Genomic DNA, 25051 nt, shown 5'->3' with positions numbered 1-25051 from the left:
AGATTCCGGGAGCGGGCATTTTGAACTCCGTCTCTCCCGGTTGACGGCACGGGGATGGAATGCAAGCTCAGTGGTGCTGGTCACCTGAGCTGAGCTGCACCTACCGCTGCACGAGCTGGGGTATTGCACCTGCCTCAGCCTGATTCTGTGAGATGCTTACAGATTGAAGCTGACACGTGCCCCGCGCTTCTCATTTTCAACCCTTCAATCTCTTCCATCTGAAAGAATTTCCCTCTTAATTTGACTTGTCCAGTCACTTCACCCCATGTCCAATCCCAGTGACTACACCGTGGGATGGGTATGCGCCCTTACATGCGAGTATGTCGCCGCTCAAGAGTTTCTCGACGAGGAGCATGATCCTCCAGAGTCGCTGCAGCCTAATGACAGCAACGACTACACGCTCGGGCGGATTGGGCGACACAACGTCGTGATAGCCGTCCTCCCAGATGGCGAATACGGAACAGCTACGGCGGCCAGTGTAGCCACGAGCATGCTAAACAGTTTCCCCAATGTCAGGATTGGTTTGATGGTTGGTATCGGCGGCGGCGCTCCCAGTCCCACGAACGATGTCCGTCTTGGGGATATCGTCGTCAGCGCACCCCGAGAGGCGAATGGTGTCACGTATGGCGGCGTATTTGAATACGACTTTGGAAAGACCATACAAGACCAGGCCTTTCAGGAAACACGATTCTTGAATCAGCCTCCCACTACCCTACGAGCCGCTGTTCGGGGTCTCCAGGCCCAGTACGCGAGGAAGGGTCATCAGCTCGGACAAGCTGTTAACAACGTCATCAGCAAGAATCTTATGCTACAAGACGAATACTCGCGGCCAAATTCGAGCACAGATGTTCTGTTCCGATCCGACTTTACGCACGGCTCGAGAGAGTGTGCAGAGTCGTGTGCCAAGGATCCATCTAATACGGTCACACGACGCCTAAGGACTGTCTATCACGATAAACCGGCCATCCATTACGGCATCATCGCGTCAGCCAACCAGCTAATGAAGGATGCTATCACTCGGGACAGGCTGGCAAAGGAGAGGAATGTCTTGTGTTTTGAGATGGAGGCTGCAGGCCTGATGAACGACTTTCCATGTCTCGTCATCCGAGGCATTTGCGACTACTCGGATTCGCACAAGAACAAACAATGGCAAGGTTATGCTGCCATGGCCGCGGCTGCATACGCCAAGGATCTTCTCAACCGCATCGTTCCAAGCAGAATCGAGAACGAGCAGAGAATGAGCGAGCTGTTCTCAACTGGTCAGTCAAGCCTCTCAACTGGTGCAGTATCTAACGGTTTCCAGCCATCCATGCGCTTGAAAATACTGGGGAAAGTGTTGAAGCCATGAAACTACGCTCAGACAGGGAAGTTGAGCTTCAGATGTTGAACTGGTTGACAGCTATCGACTACGGCCCACAACAGAGTGACATTTTCAGAGCACATCAGCCCGGAACCGGACAATGGGTATTGGATTCGGATGACTTTCAAACATGGATCGCCACCACAGGCAAAACACTGTTTTGCCCGGGAATTCCTGGAGCGGGCAAGACAATCGTGGCATCCGTTGTCATCAACCATCTCATGGAGAAGTTGCGAGAAGACTTAGCCAGTGGCCTTGCGTATATATACTGCGACTTCAGGAGAAGGAACGAGCAAACAGTCGAGCATTTTGCTTCGAGTTTGCTGAAACAACTGGCAGAGAAACAATCCACACTGCCAGATGCTGTGCGACAACTCTATGAACGCCACAAAACGTCAAGAACAGAACCCTCCCTGAGAGAGCTAGTTGAATCTCTTCGCTCCGTCACGCAACTATTCGATCATGTCTTCGTCGTCGTTGACGCTCTCGACGAATGCCAAGAATCCAACCACTGCCTACCGAGGTTCCTCTCGGAGCTCTTTGACCTTCAGAAGCAACTTGGAGTGAACCTTTTTGCAACAGCCAGACCTCTCGGGCACATCAATTCGAGTTTTGAAAAGGCCATATCAATCGAAATCCGCGCTCATAGCGAGGATGTGAGAAAGTATGTCAGTGGCAGGCTGGGAGAATTGCCCATGATTGTTCAGAGGAATTCAAAACTTCAAGAAGCCATCATGGATAACATTTCTCGGGTCGTGGATGGGATGTGCGTGAGAATTCGCATACGAACCATTATCCTTCTAAAGCTGACATTGGCAGGTTTCTCCTCGCGAAATTGCATTTCGAGTCTCTGATAGGAAAGATGACGGGCAAAGCCATCCGAAAAGCGTTAGAATCCCTACCAACCGGTTCCAGCGCTTATGACAGCGCATACGAGGAGGCCATGAATCGCATCGAGGATCAGAATAGAGACAAGAGAGATATGGCCAAAAAGACTCTGCTCTGGATCACTTGCGCCAAGGAACGTCTCACGAAACGAGAGCTCCAAGAAGCGCTAGCGGTGGAAATCGGCGAAACGAAGCTTGATCAAGACAACCTACCAAACATGGAAGATGTGGCGTCTGTTTGCGCCGGACTCGTTACCATTGATGAGGAGAGCAACGTTGTGCGGCTAGTTCACTATACGACACAGGACTTTTTCGACAGAACGCGCGACAAATGGTTCGAAGGCGCGGAATCTTATATCGCCGAGGTTTGCCTCACTTATCTTCTATTCGAACGGTTCCATGGGGAGATGAGGGATGCTTTTAACTCTAATTCGGTGCAACATATCCGTTCTATGGCAGCTAAAATGGGAGGAGAACAGGATCTTTTCAGAGAGGAAGTGGACCCCTTATATCTCTGGACTATCTGGAAGCATCGTCACCTCCCTTTCCACCATTATGCTGCGGGAAACTGGGCCATCCACGTGATTAATGCTTCAATGCAAACGCACCATCAAGTGATTGCATTGTTGGAAAGCCGCCGCCCTTTGCAAATGTCGGTAACGCATGCAAGGCAGATACCGGGCTCACCTTCAAATATGACTGGACTTTACCTTGCTGCGCACCTTGGACTAGACCAAACAGTGGGGGCCTTATTGCAAAGAGGGCATAACCCAAACATGGCATCGGATAGTCGGTGGCTCATCCGTGAGAAGGGAATTCCTTTAGTTTCCGCAAGTCAACTCGGCCACGGAAAGGTTGTGAAGGTCCTCCTCTCAGGTCAAGCCGACCCAAACCTTCCAGGTCACCAAGGAAGGACGGCCCTCTGGTGGGCTGCATCTAAAGGCTACGACGACATCGTTCAGCTACTGATAGATAAAGGCGCGAACCCAGACCACCAAGGGTTTGACGGAGCAACGGCTCTCGGAGCAGCTTGTGCACGTCGCGACTACAGAGTCGCCAAGGTCCTCCTTGATGGTCAAGCTAACCCAAACCTTCAGGATGGACAAAAAGGGACGGCCCTCTGGTGGGCTGCATTCAATGGCTACGGTGAGATTGTGAAGCTACTAATAGACAAGGGTGCGAATCCAGACCACCGAGATCTCCTCGGAAGAACAGCCCTCGGGGTAGCCTGTGAACATGGCCACACATCTGTGGTGAAAGCACTGCTTCCTGTTGCCCGGGTCGACCTTGAATCTCTAGTTTCGACCACGTTCACCATGCCGCTATTCATCGCTATCAGGGGAGGCAAAGTTAGACTGATTGAGGCTCTACTGAAAAGAGGCGACATTGCAAGCCTGGGAAAGGACTGGTCTGAGAGTGCACTGTCTCTTGCAGTGAGGACTGGCCGAACCAAAGTTGTCCAGCTGCTGCTGCGTATGGGTGCTAACCCACACTGTGGCTCGCCACCACTCGTCACGGTTGCAGCCAGGAAAGGTTACACTGACATTGTCGAGATATTGCTGGGCGCGGGCGTTGATCCGGATGATATAAAGGACTGGGGGTTTATTCTATGGCAAAGGGCTCTCAAGCGGCGCTGAGGCTCAGCTCCTGTGTATCAGCCTGTAGGAGTCTTCTACTGCAGGCAGTAGAGAGAACAAAAAAAAAAGGTCACCGTGTTGATTACGCTGTTATGCTATGATATTTTAAACATGTGTTCTTTAATGTACTTGAAGCCCGGTCCTTGATGGGAGAAGTGGGCCAGAAGACCGTATATGGCCAGTAGAATGCCAGGCTCTGGGTAGCCTCGCTGAAGGGGCGTTAAGCTTATGTGCCTACTGTAATTATTGGTGCGGTACCTGTTTTTAGTGCAGTGGTTATTATCTGATAGGGATGCCTTTATAACACGCTCTTCATGGCCTTCTATCCACAGAGGTGATCAAGCAGGCATTCTGAGCCCATGCTGTGACCTGGCAGGGGGGTTGGCACAACTCAAGGACCTGCGAGACTCGGCTATTCGCCAAGCCCTGCGACCCAGAGATAAAACCCGCAAAATAAACTCAAGTCATCCAGCAACCTTTCTTTACCTTACATCTAACACTAACACCTTGGTTTCTCCATCCAGCCAACTTCTCGATGAGTTCATTCGGCCTCAAAGGAATGAGCACTTGCCTTATTCACCTCCCGCCAGAACTCCTTGAGCAGATTCTGTCTGGATTACCAAACAGCGACATCAAGAGCCTGCGTTTAACATGTACTCGCCTCCACCGTTGCGCTCAATTACGCCTCAGCCGCATTTTCCTGTCCCCTAACCCACTGAATGTGAGCGTATTCAGGGCCGTCGCCGATCATGAAGAGTTCAGGAAGGGGATTGTCGAGATCATCTACGACGACGCGCGCCTGGATGACTCGCACGAGACCCCCAATAACGAGCCTTATGAAGACTATGACGAGTATTATGAAGACTATGACGAGGACGAGGAAGACATTGGCGATGTACACAGCGTTCCGATCTGGTTCCGGCGCATATACAGCGATAATTACGATGTTGTCAAGAACTATGGGTGTGAGGATGTGAAGAAGCCTCACCATCTTGAAGTCCTGGAGCGATTCAAGGAGCCTGTGAGTCCGGCAGAGTCTTACAAGCTATATCAGAAGCTGGTGCAAGAGCAAGAACATGTCATCGCCACAAACAGCGACGCCGAAGCCCTCAAATATGGGCTGCCCCGATTCCCCAACCTGCGAACAATCACCCTGACACCTGTGGCTCACGGGCAACCTCACAGACCATTTTACCCTACCCCTATGATTCGCTCTCTTCCACGTGGATTGATCTATCCCATTCCCCGCGGCTGGCCTGTCGCAGAGGAGCAATCTAATCGGCCTTATGCGAAGAGCTGGGATGGTGAGGAGAAAGCAAAGTGGCGCGGTTTCTGTCTTGTGACCCAGGCAGTTGCTCAACACCAACGCGAGAACCCAGGTGCTGGCATCTCTGAATTTATCGTCGATAGCAACCAGCTTCTCACGGGGATCAATTGTCGCGTTTTTGACGAGGCGGAAAATAGCGAGTACAGAGACCTCGTCACCATCTTGGCCCGACCCGGCTTCTCCCGAATCGACCTCTCTCTACATGTTGGTGGCCAAGATCATGAAGGCTGGCCCTCTTTTCGCAGTGGTCTCCTGCAGCATGCACTTGGTACAGCGCAGGGACTGCGGCACGTGAGCCTCACGACCAACCTCGCAATCCCCAACGAACTCTGGGATGCGTCTGAGGGCGGTCAAGAACATCATCTCCCACTGCGCACACTTTTCCCCATCGACACGTGGTCAAACCTCCAGCATTTTTGTCTTTCGCGATTCCTCGTCAATCAGGCAGATGTCATGGATTTTCTACTCGCAATGCCGTTAACACTCCGGTCAGTCGAGTTGAGCTTTCTCTGGTTCCTCCCGAAGAACGGCCATTACCAGAGTTTACTGGAGCAAATGCGAGACGAACTTGACTGGCGCGGGCGCGTGACCGCAGCCAGGCCAAAGATTGTCATTCGCATTGATAACGAACCTATAGTTCAAGGCCTAGCCATCTGCGTTGGACATGAGGTAGAGGACTTTATGTACAGCGACGGAGAGAATCCATTTCGGAAGGGCAGGATCTTTCAGGGCAGAGGGACCCACGTGAAGGCTTTTGATCCTGAATACACTCGACCCTTTGCAAAATATAGTCAGCTGGTAGAACTAGGGATTCTAGAAAAGCCTATCTGGTACCAGCAAAACTAGATGCAAAACCTTGGTATATCTTGGAGCTACAGTCAGATTGAGGAATTTGGGATAGTAGAGTTGAAATACATGAGTCTGCTAAGTCAACCTAACTGGGATCTAAGAGGTATAACAACGGTCCCAGCTACACCTGAAGCCGGCCAGTTCTCGCTCTTTATTAGCTATGAAGGATTTTTACTTCTTCTGCGGGAGAGGAAGTGAAATGGAGACTCGAATCTCATGTATGCAAGCTTGAATCATTTAGTTTCTTCCTAGCAGCTTCTTGACCCCTCCCCAGAGCCAGCGGCCCTACGTCCTCACTATATACCGACACATACATACACTTCAGCCTGTAGTCCAGAGCAGTCGTTCTTTACGGCAGGATTCCACTCGTAGAAGTCATTCAGCTCGATAGCGCGATCATTGGCAATGGCCCAGCATCCGTCGCCTGCCTGAACAAAGTAAAAGTCCTTGCAGCCCGCGACCATGCCGTCCTGGATGGGTGTGGGTGTAGAGCCGATGCCACCAAGTGTGGTGCTGGGAATGTTCTTTGACGTCGTTGTGGTGCTGTCCTCGACGCCCACACAGACATACACCTCAGCCTGGAGCCCGCCGCAGTCGTTCTTCACAGCAGGATTCCACCCGTAAAAGTCATTCAGCTCGATACCGTGATCGTTGGCAATGGCCCAGCATCCGTCACCTGCCTGCACAAGATAGAAGTCATTACAGTTGGAGGCTATGCCAGACTGCACAGGACTGGGAGTGCCAACATCCGTGGCCGTGGCCGTAGCCGAGGTGCTGGTGGTCGTGGTATCCTCGTCCTCGTATAACGGTGGGCTGCCGTCCGCATTGGTCGATATGCAGTAGTATGTGCCAACGGCCAATCCGGTGCAGTCGCTTTTGACTGACGGGTTCATGCGGTAGAAGTCGTCAAACTCGAGCCATGTGGTCAGGAGGACGGACTCGCAAGACTGATACAATTCGGGAGCAAACCAGGCAGTGCAATTCTCAATCTCGCCGGCCGCACGTGGGCTGGGCGGAGCTTCGACATCTTCTTCTCCAGGGGCTGTTATCTCGTCCCGTGGATTAGCACTTGCTGAGAGAGAAGAAATGAGATGCGCCTCGGGAAACTAACCTTGGGTAGCGGACTCGAGGGCAACGCAATAAGATACGCTCTCTGAGACGGTGCAAGGATAATTGTAAGAGTGAGAATCTGATGCGTTAGACGGAGACTTGGCCAGCGAAGGGTTCCAGAGAATAAATTCCTTTTTCGCTGGTCAGCACTGGTTTTGAACTTGACATGCTCTGTAGGCTGGGTGTGGGAGTTGGGCTGAGATGTGTGCAAGCCAACGTCCCAGGATGAACAAGCCATTGTTCTCAGAACTCACTTCTGGGGTGATGTCATGGACCATGGCCATGGACCAACAGTCTGCAAGATTCGGGGTTGCCGTGATGTTGGCAAGATACAAATATCTGATGGGCAAACAACCAATTCAGCAGCCACTAACACCACACAGTGAATGATCCAACTTACGAGCTGCAGTCCTCGCGCGTCTTATTGGCAAGTGGAATCACAGGGTTGGTGCTAACATAGTCGGCGAGGATATCATAGTCGAGCGGCAATGGCGTAAAAGGTGTCTGGACGAACTCTTTGGTAGAAGTAGTTGGCAAGTAGCCCGGGTATGTAGAGATATACCCTACAGGCCGAACGCAATAGTAGTAGTCCTTGTAGACATTTGTGCAGTTCTCCCAGACATGGGGATTGAGAAAGATGCTTTGGGGCCATGTGAGTTTACAGTTCTGAACACGTAAGCATGAGGGGGGACTCACAAATCTTTGAGCGTGATGCCATATTTGACAGCGAAGACGCCGCAGTCTTCCCCTACAGTGACAAGATGGTACTGAGCACATCTGTCTGATGTATCGTTTGGGGTCGGGTCCGGGATGGGACTACGACCAGAGTCAGTGGTTTTGAAGCGTTTTCAATGATGGAGAGTATAAAGACGCACGCAGTAGTAGTGACGATGGTTGGCGATCCTTGGGAGTTGCTTGGGATAGCGTAATTACCCTCTGGGTTGCTGACACAGATATCTTGACCTGCAAACGCAGTGATATTTCTACATGTCTGAATGTCAGTCGACCCTGATCGTGATGGATTTACCTCCAGCCAACTCACGCGCACTGCTTGTCTATATCAGGGTTCCAGGCGATGATCTGTGCGAACGTAACATTGGTCTGGCGGATGATGCTGAGGCAGGTATCACCGTCTTTGACAGAGTACAGCTCGCAGTTCTGGTCATTCGCTGCCCGAGGCGTCCAGGCATGGGTGCCCGATGCAACGGCGCGAGTGGCCAAGAGCGAGAGGCTCAGCAAACGAAGGGACCTCATACTAGAGGAGAGAAAGACTTGACAGAATGTATGGTCGAGGGTGTAAGTTGCGAGTATAACCATAAACGAATGAAAAATACCAAGCCAGGACTAGAAATAGAGGAAGTGAGAACAGCTGGGCTGGGTATTGAGGGCTGCGAGATGAAAGCGGCGGAGCGGCAAGACAAAACACCAGCTTCCGTCGGTTCGCGTATGTTTCTCTTCCGCGGAGCCGTTCATGTGTAGCGAGATAGTCCCAACCACACTGCAGGATCCACTCGAGCTTCCTTGTAAACCTATTCCGCGTGAAAGGACCACTTGAAGACTTCACTGATGAATGGGGGTGGATCTGGGCTGCAGACACGGAGATGAACGCGCCTCGGCCCGGCCACCGGCATTGATACTCGAGATATCTTTTTGTTCAAAGTAGAAAAGCGGTCGAGTCATGAAAGTATCACGGGCATGAGGCCTTGTAATCCCTCTTGCCAAGAGGCCGAGGTGCAGAATGGTCATTACCGATGTTCGACCAACAACACCGCAGGGGACCTCGACGGCGGTGAGCGGTAGGGGACTGTTACAAGACTCCCTGTCACTAAAACTTAACCTACCGAGCGTGGCGCTCCATGTCTTAGTAATGTGGGTACCTCGGGCCGCATCGAGCTTGTTTAAATGTGACTACGATGGTATGAAAGAGGTCAATGGTCTGTCTATGTACCATTGACTGAAAAATTGATTGACCACGGCCATTTACGTCATGAGTGGCACGAGGCTGAAAACCTCTCACCGAGAATTTTCTATTTTCCTGTCATCCGGTGGAGGGCAGGGCTTACAAGTTACCATACAGAGCCTTTGGAATGATGCTATGCTGGATAACGGAGGAGGCGGCATGTGTGCATACCCTCCAACACAGTTCAATTCTTGCGTGATAAATGAGCCCTGAGCAATTTCCCGGTGTCTGTTCTGGGGCGTCAGTGTATGCAGCCAAGGCAAAAATTCCAGGGGGGCAAAGTTACATAGCGACTCAGCAGGACAAGGGTAGAACCAACAGTGATCACAACCAACAGACGGGGCTCGACTTGGCCGAGTTAGGTCACAACAACCGTCATGGGGCCCTCAATTCCGTCGGAGACAGTGAGTCCCCCGGTGGCATTGTGAAGTTGCGAGGCATGGCTCTTCTTATTACTCTCGAAACCCCAAATCCTCAACTGACAGCTCATGGCATCCCTTGAACTATCTGCCGTTATCCATCTCGCTCGCTCTTTGCCTCTCAGGCCTGAGAACAATACACACCATGACCAATTCTCTGGGCCATCAGCGCCTATCACTCTTGAACCTATTTGTGCTTTTCTCTTTCCTTCTCCACTCCTCACTTGTCCTGAGTTATGCTCATAGTCATGCCAAACATGACCATCTTCATCACCTCCATGGGCAATCTCTCCGAGCAGCAACCTTAGCCACAACAAAGGCTACGTCCACGGGCCAGGACGACTTTACCTGTGGCCCGGATAAGCCATGCTCCAACGAAGCTTGCTGCGGCGAGGATGGCTGGTGCGGCTACGGTCCCAATTACTGCGGTGATGGCTGCCAATCCAACTGTGACGCCAAGGCTGAGTGCGGCCAGTTCGCTGCAACGGCTGGCAAGACGTGTCCTCTCAATGTCTGTTGCTCGCAGCACGGCTTCTGTGGCACGACGGCCGACTTTTGCAATGACGGCTGCCAGTCCAATTGCGATAGCCCCAAGCCTAACGCAGCCGCTTCAGACCCGCAGAAGGTCGTCATCGGATATTGGGAGACGTGGAATATGGACAAACCTTGCGGCACTATGGGCCCAGGAGAGATCCCTGTTGAGCTGCTCACTCATCTTTTTGTCTCCTTTGGCTATATCAACGCTGATTTTCAAGTAACTAATATGGATGGCATCGATCCAGCTATCTACAAGACTATCGGCAACGTCAAAGCTCGGAACCCTAACCTCAAGATTGTCATTGCCCTCGGTGGCTGGACCTTTAGTGACCCTGGCCCTTGGCAAGATAAGTTCCCTTCACTTGCGTCCACCAAGGAGAACAGAGCCACCTTTATCAACAACCTGTTGGGATTTCTCTCCGAATATGGCTACGATGGTGTCGGTATGTATTATCCTGGATCGTCGTGTCGTACAGGGGTGGAATTCCTTGCTAATGAGGATTTTTGGCAGATTTCGGTACGCTTTGTCTTGAGCACTTCACTTAGTGCCTTGAGATTGAAATAACTCGAGGTATCCTGCATTTCAAGATGACTAACGCTCTGATAGACTGGGAATACCCCGGCGCTGATGACCGCGGCGGTGCGGACGGGGATGGTGCGAACTACGTGGCTCTGATGAAAGAGCTGCGGGAGGCTATCAATTCCAGAGGCCGCGACTATATTGTCACTTTCACTGCACCTTCTTCGTACTGGTACCTTCGCCACTTTGATCTCAAAGGCATGGAGACCTATGTTGATTGGATCAATCTCATGTCCTATGACCTACATGGTGTCTGGGATAGCGATAATCCCATCGGAAATCAAGTTCTGTCGCATACGAACCTGACGGAAATCGATTATGCCTTGGACCTGGTAAGTCTCACTGGAGCGCCTTCTAGATTTTAACTAACAGATGAACCACGCTCAGTTCTGGCGCGTTGGTGTCGAGCCTTCTAGCATTGTGCTCGGCCTGGGCTTCTATGGCCGATCGTTTGAGCTCGAGTCTGCCTCATGCTGGAAGCCCGGCTGTGCCTTTAAGGGCCCTGGCTCGCCTGGCCGATGTTCTAACACGGCTGGAATTCTCTCATATGCTGGTAAGTAAACTCCTTGGGATTTTGGCTGCAGCCTCGTCTTATCATAATTCCTGGGGCATAGAGATTATGGAGATACTGGACAAAACCGGCGGAACTCCTTACTTTGATGAGACTGCGGCTTCCCGATACATGGTCTACGACGGCCACAGCTGGATCTCGTAAGTTTCGAACAGATGTACAGACATAGTATCTGCTAATTATATATTCCCAGCTTCGATGATGCCGAGACTTTCCAGATGAAGATTGATTACGCAAGCAAGATGGGTCTTCATGGTCTCATGATCTGGGCTATTGATCTCGACACGCCCAACCTCGAAGCCCTGCGATCCATATCCAATGGCGAACTCATCGGAGCCACCAAAACCCCCTTCTCGCTAGTCGACCTCGAGCGCATCTTCCCTGCTGAGATGCTCCCCCCTGACGATGCTGAAAAGGATTATGCTCTCATCAACTTTGGCAGCAACGCCAATGCTGGTGAGATTGATCCTAACCAGACTGGGTTCGGTTTCGTACTCATCACGGGCGACTCGGCGGCCGTGTCTTCTCTCAAGAAACGGGAGGACGAGCCGGAACCTCTAGTCTTCCTCGACTGCCCTGCAGACGTGCTCGAGCAACCCGAGAACGAGACCCGAGTAGCTAGGGTCGTGTGTCTCAGTGAAAACGTCGAGGGCTGCTTCCGAGTTATGGAGCGAGGTGTCGAAGGAACCATTGTCGAGATGCCCGACAATGTTAGTTGACCACTACGCCCCCGGCTGCCTACTTTATCTTGCTGACAGTTGCACGCACAGTGCGCCCCCAACTCGCTGGCGCGAGCCATCTCGCTAACAGAGTCCAAAGGTCGGAACCTATCCCTCAGTCTCTCCCAGTTCTATTTTCACTAAACTCCCTCACAGATCAAAGCCTACCATCCACCCAGTCACGCAGAGCTGTCACGTCAAAGGTCTTTGACTTCGCTTTTGATATGAACCTGAACAAGACGAGGCGAGACACTGGGGACCTCAAGGTCCGCGTCGACTACTCCAACGTGGGAGGCTACTGGAATGCCGCTGTCGACTCCCTAGGAATCCAAGCGGACGATTCTTTGCAACGTAGGATTGCAAAGCGCTTTTTTGCCGAAAGCCAGGCCGACTGGCGGACCATGTACCAGGATGCCGAAGTGCATAAAAGCGATGGCGAGAGATTTGTCAACGAAGAGATTGACACTCCTCTCTTCTGGGACACGACCCAGGATTGTGAGTTCGAAGGGGAGGACTACGAGCTTGGGTTTGGAGCCCATGTCGGAGGCAAGATCAAAGCCGATTTTACGTACGGCTTCTCAATGATAGTATGTCAGCCTTGAACAATCAAGTATGGAGAGGATCTAACCAAACATAGGCCGAACTAAGCAACATATTGAACGTGAGACAAGCCAATGGCTGGCTCAACGTCGATGGAGAGTCAGATCTCAACTTTTCTATCGGAGGCGTCGGCGAGGTTGACTTTGACTTGGCTAAAAAGGGCAATCCAACATCCACCGAAAACAAGCCCGTCAAGCTCAAGGGCCACACGCTGCACCCATCTGGAAATAGCCGGCTATCCTTCCAACCTTACTACAAGATCGACTACACGCTCGGATCCTTCAATAACACCGACGGGGAAGCCGGTAGCGATAGCGCCCCCTACTTTGACGGGAAGCTCAGCACTCGCATCAAGTCAGACTTTGGAGGCTTTAATATGAACTTCCCACCCAACCCGTCGGACAAGCTGGGCACCAGGAATGTCGACCGTGAGAGCAACAGGATCTCTATGGGTAACGACAATATCATCTACAACTCTGGAGGTGCTGGGGGGCGGTTTGCCCTTGGCGCTTTCTTAAGCTTCGGCGTAAAGATTGATCTAGGATTGTTTAAGGACCGGCGCCACCTCAACATTCCCATTATCGATGTATGTTCTGCCTCCATCTAGAGCCCAGGAGGAGTTTTTGAATATTCTTGGCTAATGGGAGTAGATGTCGATGGATTACAGAACGGTCACGGAGTGGAGCTTCTTCCCGTCTCCAGACTTTACCCCTGAGACGTGTCTGAATACTAGTGTTGTGTAAGTTCCCTACACTCGACCTCTTTCTGGCCGTATTGAAAAGGCTAGCCAACTAACACACATCATCGATATAGAACGATCGCGCTCCAGAACTACGAAATGGATGACGAGTAAGTCACCATCCTCTGTGGTAAGGATGGTCAACGTTAACCTATCTCTGCCCAACAGCAAAACCATTGGCTGGAGCGAATCTGAAGCTCTTCCATACATTGTCAGCGATAGCGTAAGTACTGCAGCCCTACCGCGGAGCACCTTCACTATGCCTTCAAACTCTCTGCAGTGGCGGTTCTAACATTCGACAGCAAAGAAAAGGAGGCGACAGTTCGTGCTACCAGGACCAGCCATCTTTGGGCGCGGATATGGCATGGGGCTACGGCTCCGACTCCAACATCAACCCACTGACGTACATGGACGAGGAAGCTGCCAAGGCAATCGAGGGCTCCGATGAAGAGCTGTCGTGCCCTACCTGCCTGGTTTGTGGCAAGAACCGCAAGACCGGGACCCCCTGCTGCGGCTGCGCCAATATGGACCTTGAGCTTGGTGACACCGATATTCCCGACTACAAGAGCTACAGGCCGGAAGTCGACACTGGGGGCCCCTGGCCCTGGCCAGGATATCAGTCAACGAGCTCGCTGTCCAGGAGGGGACAGCCAGATCCTATGGACGGTCAGCAGTGGTCTAGGCTGGAAAGCCGCATAGATGGCCAAGCGACAATGACAGGCAAGAAAGTCCTCATTTGTCCCAGGGGCAAAAATGACAACGGACGAAAGTTGGCGCTATACGGCAAGACGTATGGGTATCCATCGTTTCCGAAAAATGCGCTACACCAATGGGAGGGTATCGAAGGCAACAAATGGGATGACATTTCACGCTACTGGGGCAATACGTCCATGTCATGCTCCGACTGGGAGGTCGACGCCCTGCGGCCGCACGACACCGCGTGGATCAGGGGCGCAAACGGCAAGTTAGAGGAGGTCCGGGCCAAATATGAGAGTGAGTTTGTTGCAGGCAAGACATTGACCTAGGGGAAGTTCGCTGACAGATGGTCAACTCACAGCCGAGCACGTCTTCGAAGGCCAGCTCATCGGCGACTTCTTCACGGAGTGGCTAAACAAGGGCAAGATTGTAAATCAGAGGCCGACTCCACAAAACCCTACGCCCAAGGTACCCTGTGCCTGGACCGAACAATGGATTCTGAGAGAAGACGATTCATATCCTTGGCGGCTGGACGGCGACCAGAGGGCCTTCATCTACCTACTGCTTGCTGAGCTCGGCAACGCCTCTCACCTTGACCGCCTCACAATCTTCAAAGCCCGGCCAAACGGTATGAAGGGGTCCATGTTTGGGGGCAAACAGTCGTCAGCTCTCAGCGCATACACAAAAATGTCAGCTGAGCAGAAGCTCCTTGCCACCAAGGAGATGGGTACGTTCTCTTTCCACACTCGTCACCAGGTCTCCCCTCCGTTTCTGACTATTTCTCTTGAATTCCAGGCATGGTGTTTGAGTACATGAATAACCCGATAATTTGGAAAAAGTTCTGTGATACCTATGAGGCGCTGTACGAGTTGTTTGGGGAATTCGATACCTTTTATGCCCAGCACGGCACCGGTTCCACAATCCCCTCACTCCAGAAGGAGTGGAAAGAGTTTATGGAGGTAGTCTTGACCTCGCTGGTGGCCCGGTCCAAGGCTGCATTTGAGATTCATACCATTATAGCTTTTGGGTCAGTCCGCGTTCCTTTTGCCCATCTTCTAAGGATATGTTCACTAACCACCCAGCAGAGGAATATTCACCTTTGATCCCAGCATGTTGGTTCATGGAATCCACTGGGTGAAGAACATTGCAGTGAACCAGCCCAAGATTCGCATCGATGGGACGTGCCCGAACCTCGGACCGACTGACAACGGGGCTTAAGGAGAGACAACGGGTAGGGATTGGGCTCGTGGCGGTGTGGTTGAGCACCAGGGACACTGATTGTTTTTAAACCAGCACTTCTCATAGAACTCACATAGCTTGAGTATCCTACTGACATAAGGAATCGTTTCTAACCTTTGTGAACTTCTCTTTTTCTACCCTGGTCTAATTTTGAACAAATATTTGACCACGCATGTTGTGGTGGCTAAAACGCATGCGTGATACTTTGAGGGGTTTATCACATCAGTGCCTCCAAAGCTCGCAAGTTGTCGCAGCGTCTATTTCTGTCGTTATTTCTTGTGCTCAACCATAGTTTAGTTTCAAGGCAGTTAATGGCCGTATAGCCGGTTAACGTCGTCGATTAAAACCAAGGGTCTGGCTAGACGTCACTAAGCCTGGCCAACCTATGAAGCTATCATCAAGTTTCGAGTCCTAGTTATAATTTTATCTTGTGAAATCTTAAACATAGACGCCTCATCAATCTTGAGTCATGCAACTAAAGTCAAAGCAGTGTTTCTAACATCATGGCGATGCCCCATCCCCAACAAACTTTATCACCCAAGAAAAGAGATTTCACTCGAATCCAATACCTTCTACTCCCTACATTAAAGACACGCTCGAGCTTCAGGTCAGGAAAAAAATGCTAGCAACAGACGTCAGTGGCTGTGTCCTCCTCCGCTAGCCCACGGATCTCGTCGTCAAAGTAGCATCAGCGCCCACGACTCCTTTTGACTTTTCGCCATGTGCCGAGTTTAATACTGACACCTGTCAACAAAGGATGATCTACCTCGGAGATTTCGAATCTTCCACGACGAGCGCTAGGACAAAAGCCACTGAATCACGCACGTTGCACTAACGACCACGATCATCATGACGGAACCTAAGCTTATTCCGACCTCTGAGAAACTGATATTTATTGGGATGCTGGGAGGGCCTGGGTCGGGAAAGAGCTCGCAGTGTCGGTTGTTGGCGCAGACGTTCAAGGTTGAGCACGTTAGTGTTGGGGATCTGCTGTGGGCGGAGATGAATCGAGAAGGGAGCCCTCATGCTGCTACTATTAGAGGCAATATGATGGAGGGAACGATTGGATCGAAGGAACTTACCGTTGGGCTTCTGAAGTCGCACATTCGTCAACGCTTGGAGCACGGGATGCGGGCTTTTATCATCGACGGTAAGTACACTGTCCCAAAACTGATTCATTCTAACTCAACTTTGTGATCAGGATTCCCCAGAGACATTGTTCAACTACAGCACTTTGAAGTCGAGGTCGGAGCCTTGGAGTGCCTCATACACCTTGACTGCCCTAATGAGACGCTGATGCACCGGCTGTCGCCCAGGGGTCGGTTCGACGACCAAGTCGAGACGATTCGAGGGAGGTTGAGAACCTTCAATACGATCACATCAGAGGCTATCGAGTACTTTCGAGGAGAGGGGAAACTAAAGGTCTTGAATGGAGATCAAGCTATGGAAATGGTGCAGGAACAGTTGAGGGGGATAATCGAGGGGGTGGCAGAGCTGCGGCAAACGTCATAACTTGTTCAAAGACTCTGATTAAGTTTGATTAGATCTCTTAAGACAACAGATAATCTTGTTGTTTGGGAATTTGAAGTTGGTTTCTTCGATTGCCAGGAAGTTCAACAAGGAGGCCACCCGTCCTGTCACATGTCCTTTCCCACATGTTACTCTGGTAGTCGAGCAACTCCATTAACCCGCACCTTCTGTAGGAGTAGGATATCAACTCAGTCGCCTGTTGAACATTATAAATCAGTATCGTGCGGTCAATGACAAATGGATGTGAATACTAACCTCCTCCACCACCACCCCCATCACCACCGTCACCGCCGCCGCCACCACCCGAGTCGCCACAACTCTCGTCGGCAGTCAATGAATCGCCAAGATCTACCAAAGCCTGCCACATATCATCGGTTTCGATACTGCCCGGCTTGGAATGTTTCGAGTACAGCTCGGCGGACATGCAATCAGTCGAACGGTACGGCACACCACCTACCACGCATTAGTTCACGCTCAAGTGATGGTTAGAGAACATACTGTCATCCACATGCCCCCAATGATTGCGGGATGTTTTCCTAGGTGGCACCGGTCGACCATTCTTTTTAGCTCGTCGACAGAGCTTGTCGTAACCCTTATGGAGTCGATGAGTACGGTTATCACGGGCTCGTTCGTATTGTTGCCAGCGCCAGTCTTTTTCGGTTGGGGCTTGTATTTTGACCGAGTTGTGTGAGGAGAGGTGAGGCGACCTATCCGCTGGGCATGCTTCAAAAAGTCCTGACTGGTGGAACTTCTCGTCGACTTGTATCATGTTAGATTGCACGGTTTGTGAGGAGCAGTAGACCTACTTTCGCAGTGAATAGTTGGCAAGCCCATGACGCGATACAGTTTCTCAAGGCTTGGTGTCAACATCGTACGGAGAGCTACCCAGGTCAGATATGATCAAGAGATGGTCCCTCAATACTTACTCTCGCAGTACCAGCAGGAACATTCCGTGTAGACCTCGCCATATTTGCTCTGGTACATCTCATTTGTCCACTTGAACCCCTTGCAAATTCTGACCTCGTCAATTTTGTCGGCATGATCAATCAACTTCTCAGTCAACTGATTCGAGTATCGATAGTAGGCGAAAGGACTGAGAAGATGAGTATGCCATGCCAAGTCGATATCAAGAGTTGGTACTGCAAGAGACTCTGGGTTTTCTTTCATGATATCGAAAAAGCGATTGTACTTGATGAGAAGATTCTCCATGATACTGGTGTTGGATGCTTGATGAATCCAGTCCAGTCTCGTCATGTCGTCGATGAAGATACACTGCCGAAGGACGGCCCCCTCTAGCGCGAGGGCGAAGGGGCTGGCATTGCTGTGATACTTGAGAAGTATTATTCGACAGCCGATGGAAGACTTTTTATAGAGCTCCTCAAGCCTCGCTCGTTCCTTATAACGTAGCCTCTTCTTTCGCATGGCCTCCGTTCTGCGAGTCTCGTCATCTTCGATCAGGGTTTGGATTGTTTCCATGACCAGTGGAGATGAAGAGCTTCCGGATAGCTGGAGGAGTTGTTTCCCGAGGCCGTCTTTCAACGCGTCGTTCGCTAGCACGCGAGGATTTGGAGTGTCATCTTCTTCAGGTTGTGCTTTTTGAGGGCGTCCAGTCTCAATGTCGAGAATGGTTCCGCGCATTGGAGTGTCGGTCTCGAGAAGGTGGGCGCAATCCTTTAAGAACCGGTCGATGGACAGAACATCGTGGTTGATGTTGAGGCCGCAGGTTGTACAGTCAAAGGAAAAGTTTCCGTCGGCATAGCCCGTACCGACAAGCCCGTCTCGGCTACAAATTGTGAGCAAGTTTACATATTATGCTACTAGAAGAACTTACTCGTTATCAACTGGCCCCTCATTCATCCCACAAGTCGTCCATGGAACGGGAATAGAGGCTCGACAAGATGGGCAGTCCATCAGCTTGTGCATCGTGTCTTGGGTATTGTCCCAATTTCGAGCACACATGGCACTCCAGATGGATTTCCTCTCTTCGGACTGGATGTAGTTGAAGTTTTTATCGATTGCGGCGTTGATCTTTTCCCATGGCATGCCAGCTGCCCAGAACTCTCGGGCGCCGTAACGCATGCAGTCTTCTAGGAACAGCCGGGGGTTGAGCATATGTGTATGCAGAACCATGAGAACGTCTAACAAGCTAGTCAATACAGCATCAAGTGATATTAATGAGGTACTTACCAAGTGGCGGAAGAACCATGTTGTTCCAGTCGAGAACACCACCAGTAACAGGAAACGCTTCGTGTGCAGGAGAAAGTGCCTCAGACAATTGGCTCGTCTTCAACGACAGCTGAAACATGGATGACCACCAAGCTTCATACCTATCAACGGCACGAGCGACGTAGATGGCCCATCGCTTCTCACGAAGTTTGCTCAAGGCAAGGCTCTTACTGTGGTCTGAGATAATGTTGAAGCCCGGCCCTTGATGTGACAACTGAGCCAATAGAAGGGTTGAGCGAACGCCCCCAAACTCGGTCGAACCTTGTTTCAATGACCGTGGTGAGGCCTTGAAGCGATTGTACCGGGCTCGGCTGTCCCATAGTCCGAACAATCCATCCGTGTAACCGATGGACTCTTTGAGTTTTGCAAAGGCGTGGATGAGTTTGAGGTGGGCTAAACAAGTGATGGCATTGGGATCTTGGATGGCGATTTGAATCTGGAGGTTGCTGAGGGTTGATGATAATTCACCCTCGGTTTTATCACCAACCGGGGAGAAGGGAGAATATTGTGTATCACCTGACATGGTGAAGTTGGAGTTGAGAATGTGGTGTTGTGGCTGACACTGAAATTTGGGCTTGAGCCGATATATATTGTTTCTGATGTCGCTTCAAAACCATCGCTTCACTCTTCCCACACGTGCAACGATCATGCCCCTCACTGGCCAACATTGAAGGATCCGACACAAGCGAAATCGCTCAGCTTTGTCGGGCGTCTCAGTGTGGTCAGGCCACTTACCTTGGTGTGGCTGCGCACATGAGCACCGCCACTCGGTGAGAGAATGAGGCACCACGAGGTGACAGTAGGATGCTACTCTGCCAACAAGGCGCACACGAAAAGCGCACAGATGATGTCTGGTTAATTGAACACGATTGAGGCGTAATGGCTGAATGTATATCTTTGACAACATATCGTGGCTGCGGTTGTGGCGGCAGCATCGTTGATGCCAACAAGATGGAGATGCTATTGGCCTCGTCTAACATCCGCTGCCTGTGTTGTATTCTATTTTGGACATTCTTAACTGTGCATCCTCAATTTATAGACGAGAATCAACTGTAGTAGTCATATATAGCACCCTAGCATTAAAATTGCGCTTCCTCTATGCCCGTAGCGATGCGGCTCTGACAGTTGTCGTTGGGGTGCTGATAAGGCTGCTCGGCTATGCATGTTGTTCAGATACCATGTAACCTCATAGATAACATATATACAGGCTATATACCATGATAAGAAACGCACCCCAGGCCAAGCGGAAACCAGTATCGGTTGCCAAGCGTCTATGAAACTGGGCGTATGCATCCTTACCCAAACAGTCGGGACCACACCATCACACCATTCCAGTCATGAATCTCGCCACTCGGAGTTCGGTGAGACCAAGGTAAGCTCGGTGAACCAACAAGCACACTGCATCTACTCTCTGCATCTCTACCGACAGTTTGGTTAAGAACACACGGACAGTGGACTTCTTGGACGCGGGTCTGAAACTGGAGTATGCATCGTCGCCAAGTGGGAGCCGTGGTTGTCGTCAGCGCGGGTGGTTGATGACGCGGCCTGCGGCTCTACATTGGTTGGTATATTTCCCCTCTTGGAGGCCTCTGTCGACGACGAGTAAACTTGGAGGGAGTTGGAGAATAAACACCAAGAACAGTGAATATTCTTGGTGATGGTATCACCTAGTTGACAGATAGGGAAGCCCAAGTTGGTCAAGCATACCTCATGCGAATTATCAGGAATACGACGTAGCTGCACGTTGATAGCAGTTGATAACGACCGATAGCGGTTGAATTTCTTGATTTGCCAGTCTGGTTGCTGGTCGTTTCTCAGTGAGCACGACATCCAGCCTCATCACCTAAAGCTGCAAGTAAATGACACCATCGACACAAAACGGTAGCAGCGCAGCAAACGGCTTGCGCAAGATGTACCTGATGCTTTTCTGCAAGCCAAATCTGATCAAACTTGTCCCAGATCTACGGGTCGAGGGTGTAGGACAATGCAAAGGCACAAGAAGCTTTTCTGCAAACCACGCGTGCAGAGATTCTCGGGGCGTGGTGCTTTTCTACATACACCATCTACACCAACTTGTTTTTCAACACCCCCAGGGAATGTTGTATGCAAGGTACGCGCGGCAGTCGTGGGACTCAGCCCTGCTGTGGAGGAAGCATAGGTGCAGACGAGGTTAATAGTTTATTTCAACGTGAGAAGCTTATCTCGACTTGATGATGGTTTTAGAGGATGGGAATAGTGTGGCCAAGACTTGAACAGCAGAGCCTCAATCGGAAAATAGGAATAATAATTTGTTTTGGGTTACACTACTAAGATTAAGAAATACTAAGCGACTGGGCATTTTGATGTTAGTGGTGGTTTTGTGGTGGAAGACTCCGTAGTGATGCAGGCCTGAGGCGAGGCTCCAGTATTACAGCACGCAGCTCACAGCGCGCAACTCACATCAGCACTTTATCAGCAACAACAAGGTCATAAATTGGGTAAAATGCATTAATTGAATGTTCATTAATCTCATTGCAACTAGAATCAATTTCTCTTGGCTATGTGCTGCTTCCCCGGAGCTCACTGATGATTCAGGTGGCAAGCAGCCGATCTCAACATCACCGACAAACCGAACATCACGCCGCGACTGGCGCTCACCGACGTCACAATAATCACCGCCCCTATCCCCCGCAAACCACCCAGTCACTTGGTCAAGATCTACATCCGAAACATTGCGGACTCGGCACACACGGGAGGGAAATCACCCATTCCCTCCTGATCGACGCAGCCGCCGAAAAGACACGGCTCGGCAAGACGGAAGTGGGAACCGCGAACGTTGAGGATTCAACTAAACGAGCTGAAAAAGAACAAAGGGCGCCTACGTATTTACAGGCCCAGATTAGAAGTGATCTGAGCGCCCGTGGCTTGAGCGTTGGCGAAGCGCCCGAATATCGACGCTAATCAAGTTCTAGCCAGGGGAGGCACACTTTCTTTGTTGATCTCAAGAGTCTAGAATCACGGATTTACAAGCGCCCGTGAATTATTGAATTTAAGATCTTTGGGCGGTTAGATTTAGAGGAGCTGAATCAATTGAGAGACAATCATGTCAAAAGTGGCGGATGAGTTTTTTTACTGACCCAACCCACATGCAAGGGCGATGGCTTCGGGAGGAGAGTTTTTGAGGAGAGTCAACTAAGCTGAGTTTGAAACGTTTCCATGGCAAGACCTTTTCGGGACAGAGACGGTAAAGTCAAAAGCCGCAGCGTCATGGCATGTGTCCAAACGGTCATCTCCAACTGATTCCACCGATTCGATTACGTCCATCTTGCAGCCATCATTGACTCGAAGAAAATCAACCGTTGTAGGGTAGTATTTCAGGCATCTACATGAGTCCTCAACGGGAATACACTCCCGCTGGCAAACATCTCTCGGGACCTTGCTTTGGCTTGCTTTTGAGGCTTGCTAATGATACCCAAACAGCAAATGCCAACTCACAATGGCTTATCCTCATGACCTGCGCCTGACATGATGATATTACTCTCCTCAATGCATTTTGCTGTTCCAATGTATTGAGGGTGGCATGCTTACCCGACGTGACACTGCCTGTATGTACGGGTCGCAGTATTTTCCCCCTCTTGAATGGGCTTTTTCCCGGTGCCTCCGCGGTTGGTCGGTAACCTTGAACCCGGTCTTGTGGCTGTTCCTTATTTTTCAGCTGTCCTCTTTTTTGCGAGGCGACCGGGATTGCTTTCTCGGGCTGTCTAGGTAAAAAAAGCCATGCAAGCCTCATAATGCTGTCCCTTCCGTCGCGGACCGGAAGTCGGGAATGACGTCCATGAGGTGTTTGTCAACTGCTGTCACTGCCTGATCAATCCAATGCTAGCAAGACGCCTACAGCACGTGGGGCGAGTCAATGCAGAACAACAGAGTTGCGATCTCACTGCAGACAGACCGGTACCTCATGGAGCGTGTTGATCTTTATTCTGTACGAGTCTACAACAGGTTGGGAGAATCTCACTTGCGCTCTGCAAGAAACAGACCACACATTATTTCTCTCTCGTGAGGTGTACATCAAACATGGGCATTACATTACATTACATCCCATGTGGGCATTTTGTAGAGTTGCACAACGTCCGGCGAAGATGGTGAAAAAAATAAAAGCCAAGTGCCACCATGATCTGACCAGGGTCAGGAACTGGGGGAGGAAACAAGAGAAGAAAAGAGGGGGTGCGTGGTCGGTCCGTCGGATGAAGCAAGGAACTCGCTGACTGCCTCTCTGCAAGAACAGCAAAGACGGGCCATGGCTTTTTCCCCCTCCTCAGCTGAAATGCCCTGGTCCTGCAATATTTCCCACAGAGCCGACAGCTGCCAATCCCCAAACCCGTCCAATGCCGTCCAAAAGCCAAGAACCAATACAAGAGTGCACGTCTGGTGTGAGGAAATCAGCTGACCGCACACTCCTCACTCCTCACTCACCCCCTGTGCATCTCCCCAGTTGTGGCATCACAATCACCCCAACAAGCGTTGCCTTCTTCTCCAGCTCTTAATCGATCTGCCGATCGTGCCAAGCGCCCAGACACCAACCACCCCCCTGTTCAACCCAATCGAATACCTGCCCTGGCCGCGGGGATCATCCTTGGATTGGATCTTTCCCCTCTCTCTAGACCCGCAGGGCGTAAGAAAAAAACATGGTCGAAACGGTCAACCTTAAGCTGACCTGTTAACCCGCTCGCCTCTTCTTCTGCCGTGTCTCTGGGGATGCAAGGTAAGCAGCCCGGACCCAATGTAATAATGCGGCATGGGTTCTCTTTCAGGACTGGGAAGGATTTTGGACTCGATGAATCGGCTCTGGGGCCCTTCCCTTGACCAAGCATCGGCTCTCGCATCTGTCGTTTTACCAAGAAAGCGTCAGAACGTCACGATTATGAAATGGAATCGGCTGGTTCTGGCTTGGCAGGGTGAGACTACATAAACTCAATGGGTTATACGGGCAGAAAAGCATCAGCACACACAGGTTCCTTGCATCCTGCTGTAGACTCTACGTTGCCCAATGAGGCATGGCAAGACGCCTGTAATAGCATCATAACCACGTCTTTTCACCTTCAACTTTTGTTGTAGGACGTGCAGGACTTGTTGGATACCTACTCAAGTGTGTGTGGGACCAAGAGATCTGCCTTGTTCCCCTTTGCCGACCCTCCCACCCCTGAGGCTCCCCAATCATCTACCGAGTAGCCCGGAGCCCGTCCACTGGGCTAACGACACGACCGTGAACCTGGGACCCTCCCAAGTTCGGGCCCTCGGACACGGGTCAGCGAGAAGGAGGATCGCCGGGAGGGTCGGAGAATGGGACCTTGGCTTGTCAATTTGTGTGTGTGGCGTTGCTCTATATTTACCCGATTAGTGGCTCTGGCTGGTGCCAACCCCTCAAGCTGCTATATTTACCAATTAGTGTGTTTCACTCAACCAAGAAACGCTGTGCAGGCTCCATCGCTGGCGGTACCTTGGCGCGTGGATTGAGGGTGCCAATCACTTCCCTTCTCGTATCGCCCGACTTCCCCCATGCGTTCTCCCCGCTCCTCGTATTTTCTGTTTCTCCTTTTTTTTATTCCGTTTCTTTTTTACGGTACAGCACAGTAACTCATGCCCAGCTGAAACACTCGACCAATCACATATCAACCTCAACGTCACTGTATCTCGTGCAAGAAGCAATCCTCAGGTTCCGGTAGTGGCGGTGGCTCTGCACCTTTTTTGTTGGCCAAGAATACTGTCCCGTCATTGGCAATCATGCTGTCTCACTTGAGCACGACCTGTTGTTCCTGGCGGAGAGGCGCCTCCCCCTGAAAGGCCCAGAAGCTGGGGCGACCTCCCGAGACCAAAAGTAGAAGCCCGGGTCTCTAGGCCTTGCATTAGCCAGCCTTACCGAGCACCCACCTAGTTTTGTTTTGTTTCTCTCGAGAGGATGCGGGGATGCCCGACTTTGAGCCTCTTTTTTCCACCACGAGGGACCTCGTCCAACGAGATGTTGCATGTCCACCACCATCTCGACCACACCAAGCAAGTGCAGAGAGAAGAGTGAACTGCATCAA

General features: G+C 51.1%; 6 protein-coding genes across 6 annotated transcripts; 4 read left to right on the top strand and 2 right to left on the bottom strand.

Annotated features, from left to right (window-relative positions):
• Positions 1–277: 277 nt before the first annotated feature.
• Positions 278–3635, top strand: NECHADRAFT_20595 (uncharacterized protein; the record flags this gene model as incomplete). The annotated part of the gene is made up of 4 exons (XM_003042612.1): positions 278–1259; positions 1508–2126; positions 2180–3036; positions 3358–3635. Coding segments are annotated over 4 exons (2736 nt in total), but the record flags the coding sequence as incomplete, so codon positions are not given.
• An 808-nt stretch (positions 3636–4443) lies between these two features.
• On the top strand, positions 4444–6057 carry NECHADRAFT_42016 (uncharacterized protein; the record flags this gene model as incomplete). Its single annotated transcript, XM_003042611.1, has 1 exon — positions 4444–6057. The coding sequence occupies one exon, from the start codon at positions 4444–4446 to the stop codon at positions 6055–6057; it is 1614 nt and encodes a 537-aa protein (XP_003042657.1).
• Positions 6058–6356: 299 nt separating this feature from the next.
• On the bottom strand, positions 6357–8424 carry NECHADRAFT_42325 (uncharacterized protein; the record flags this gene model as incomplete). The annotated part of the gene is made up of 7 exons (XM_003042523.1): positions 6357–7102; positions 7172–7301; positions 7425–7509; positions 7571–7810; positions 7867–7986; positions 8046–8153; positions 8213–8424. 7 exons carry the CDS (start codon positions 8422–8424, stop codon positions 6357–6359), a joined length of 1641 nt encoding a protein of 546 aa, XP_003042569.1.
• A 1270-nt stretch (positions 8425–9694) lies between these two features.
• NECHADRAFT_81104 (uncharacterized protein) lies at positions 9695–15209 on the top strand (the record flags this gene model as incomplete). Its single annotated transcript, XM_003042610.1, has 15 exons — positions 9695–10529; positions 10694–10998; positions 11054–11219; positions 11251–11377; positions 11431–11947; positions 11996–12056; positions 12113–12543; positions 12594–13142; positions 13207–13295; positions 13370–13405; positions 13464–13518; positions 13598–14288; positions 14353–14718; positions 14787–15018; positions 15077–15209. 15 exons carry the CDS (start codon positions 9695–9697, stop codon positions 15207–15209), a joined length of 4593 nt encoding a protein of 1530 aa, XP_003042656.1.
• An 870-nt stretch (positions 15210–16079) lies between these two features.
• On the top strand, positions 16080–16742 carry NECHADRAFT_81103 (uncharacterized protein; the record flags this gene model as incomplete). The annotated part of the gene is made up of 2 exons (XM_003042609.1): positions 16080–16380; positions 16432–16742. 2 exons carry the CDS (start codon positions 16080–16082, stop codon positions 16740–16742), a joined length of 612 nt encoding a protein of 203 aa, XP_003042655.1.
• A 481-nt stretch (positions 16743–17223) lies between these two features.
• NECHADRAFT_42088 (uncharacterized protein) lies at positions 17224–19509 on the bottom strand (the record flags this gene model as incomplete). Its single annotated transcript, XM_003042522.1, has 6 exons — positions 17224–17519; positions 17687–18137; positions 18240–18543; positions 18592–18898; positions 18948–19187; positions 19248–19509. 6 exons carry the CDS (start codon positions 19507–19509, stop codon positions 17224–17226), a joined length of 1860 nt encoding a protein of 619 aa, XP_003042568.1.
• Positions 19510–25051: the final 5542 nt, after the last annotated feature.

The sequence above is a fragment of the Fusarium vanettenii genome (assembly GCF_000151355.1).
Source record: "Fusarium vanettenii 77-13-4 chromosome 6 genomic scaffold NECHAsca_33_chr6_1_0, whole genome shotgun sequence".
NCBI classification, from domain to species: Eukaryota; Fungi; Ascomycota; class Sordariomycetes; order Hypocreales; family Nectriaceae; genus Fusarium; species Fusarium vanettenii.
The sequence above is the reverse complement of the archived record's forward strand: the minus strand, read 5'-3'. Positions and strand labels throughout refer to the sequence as shown.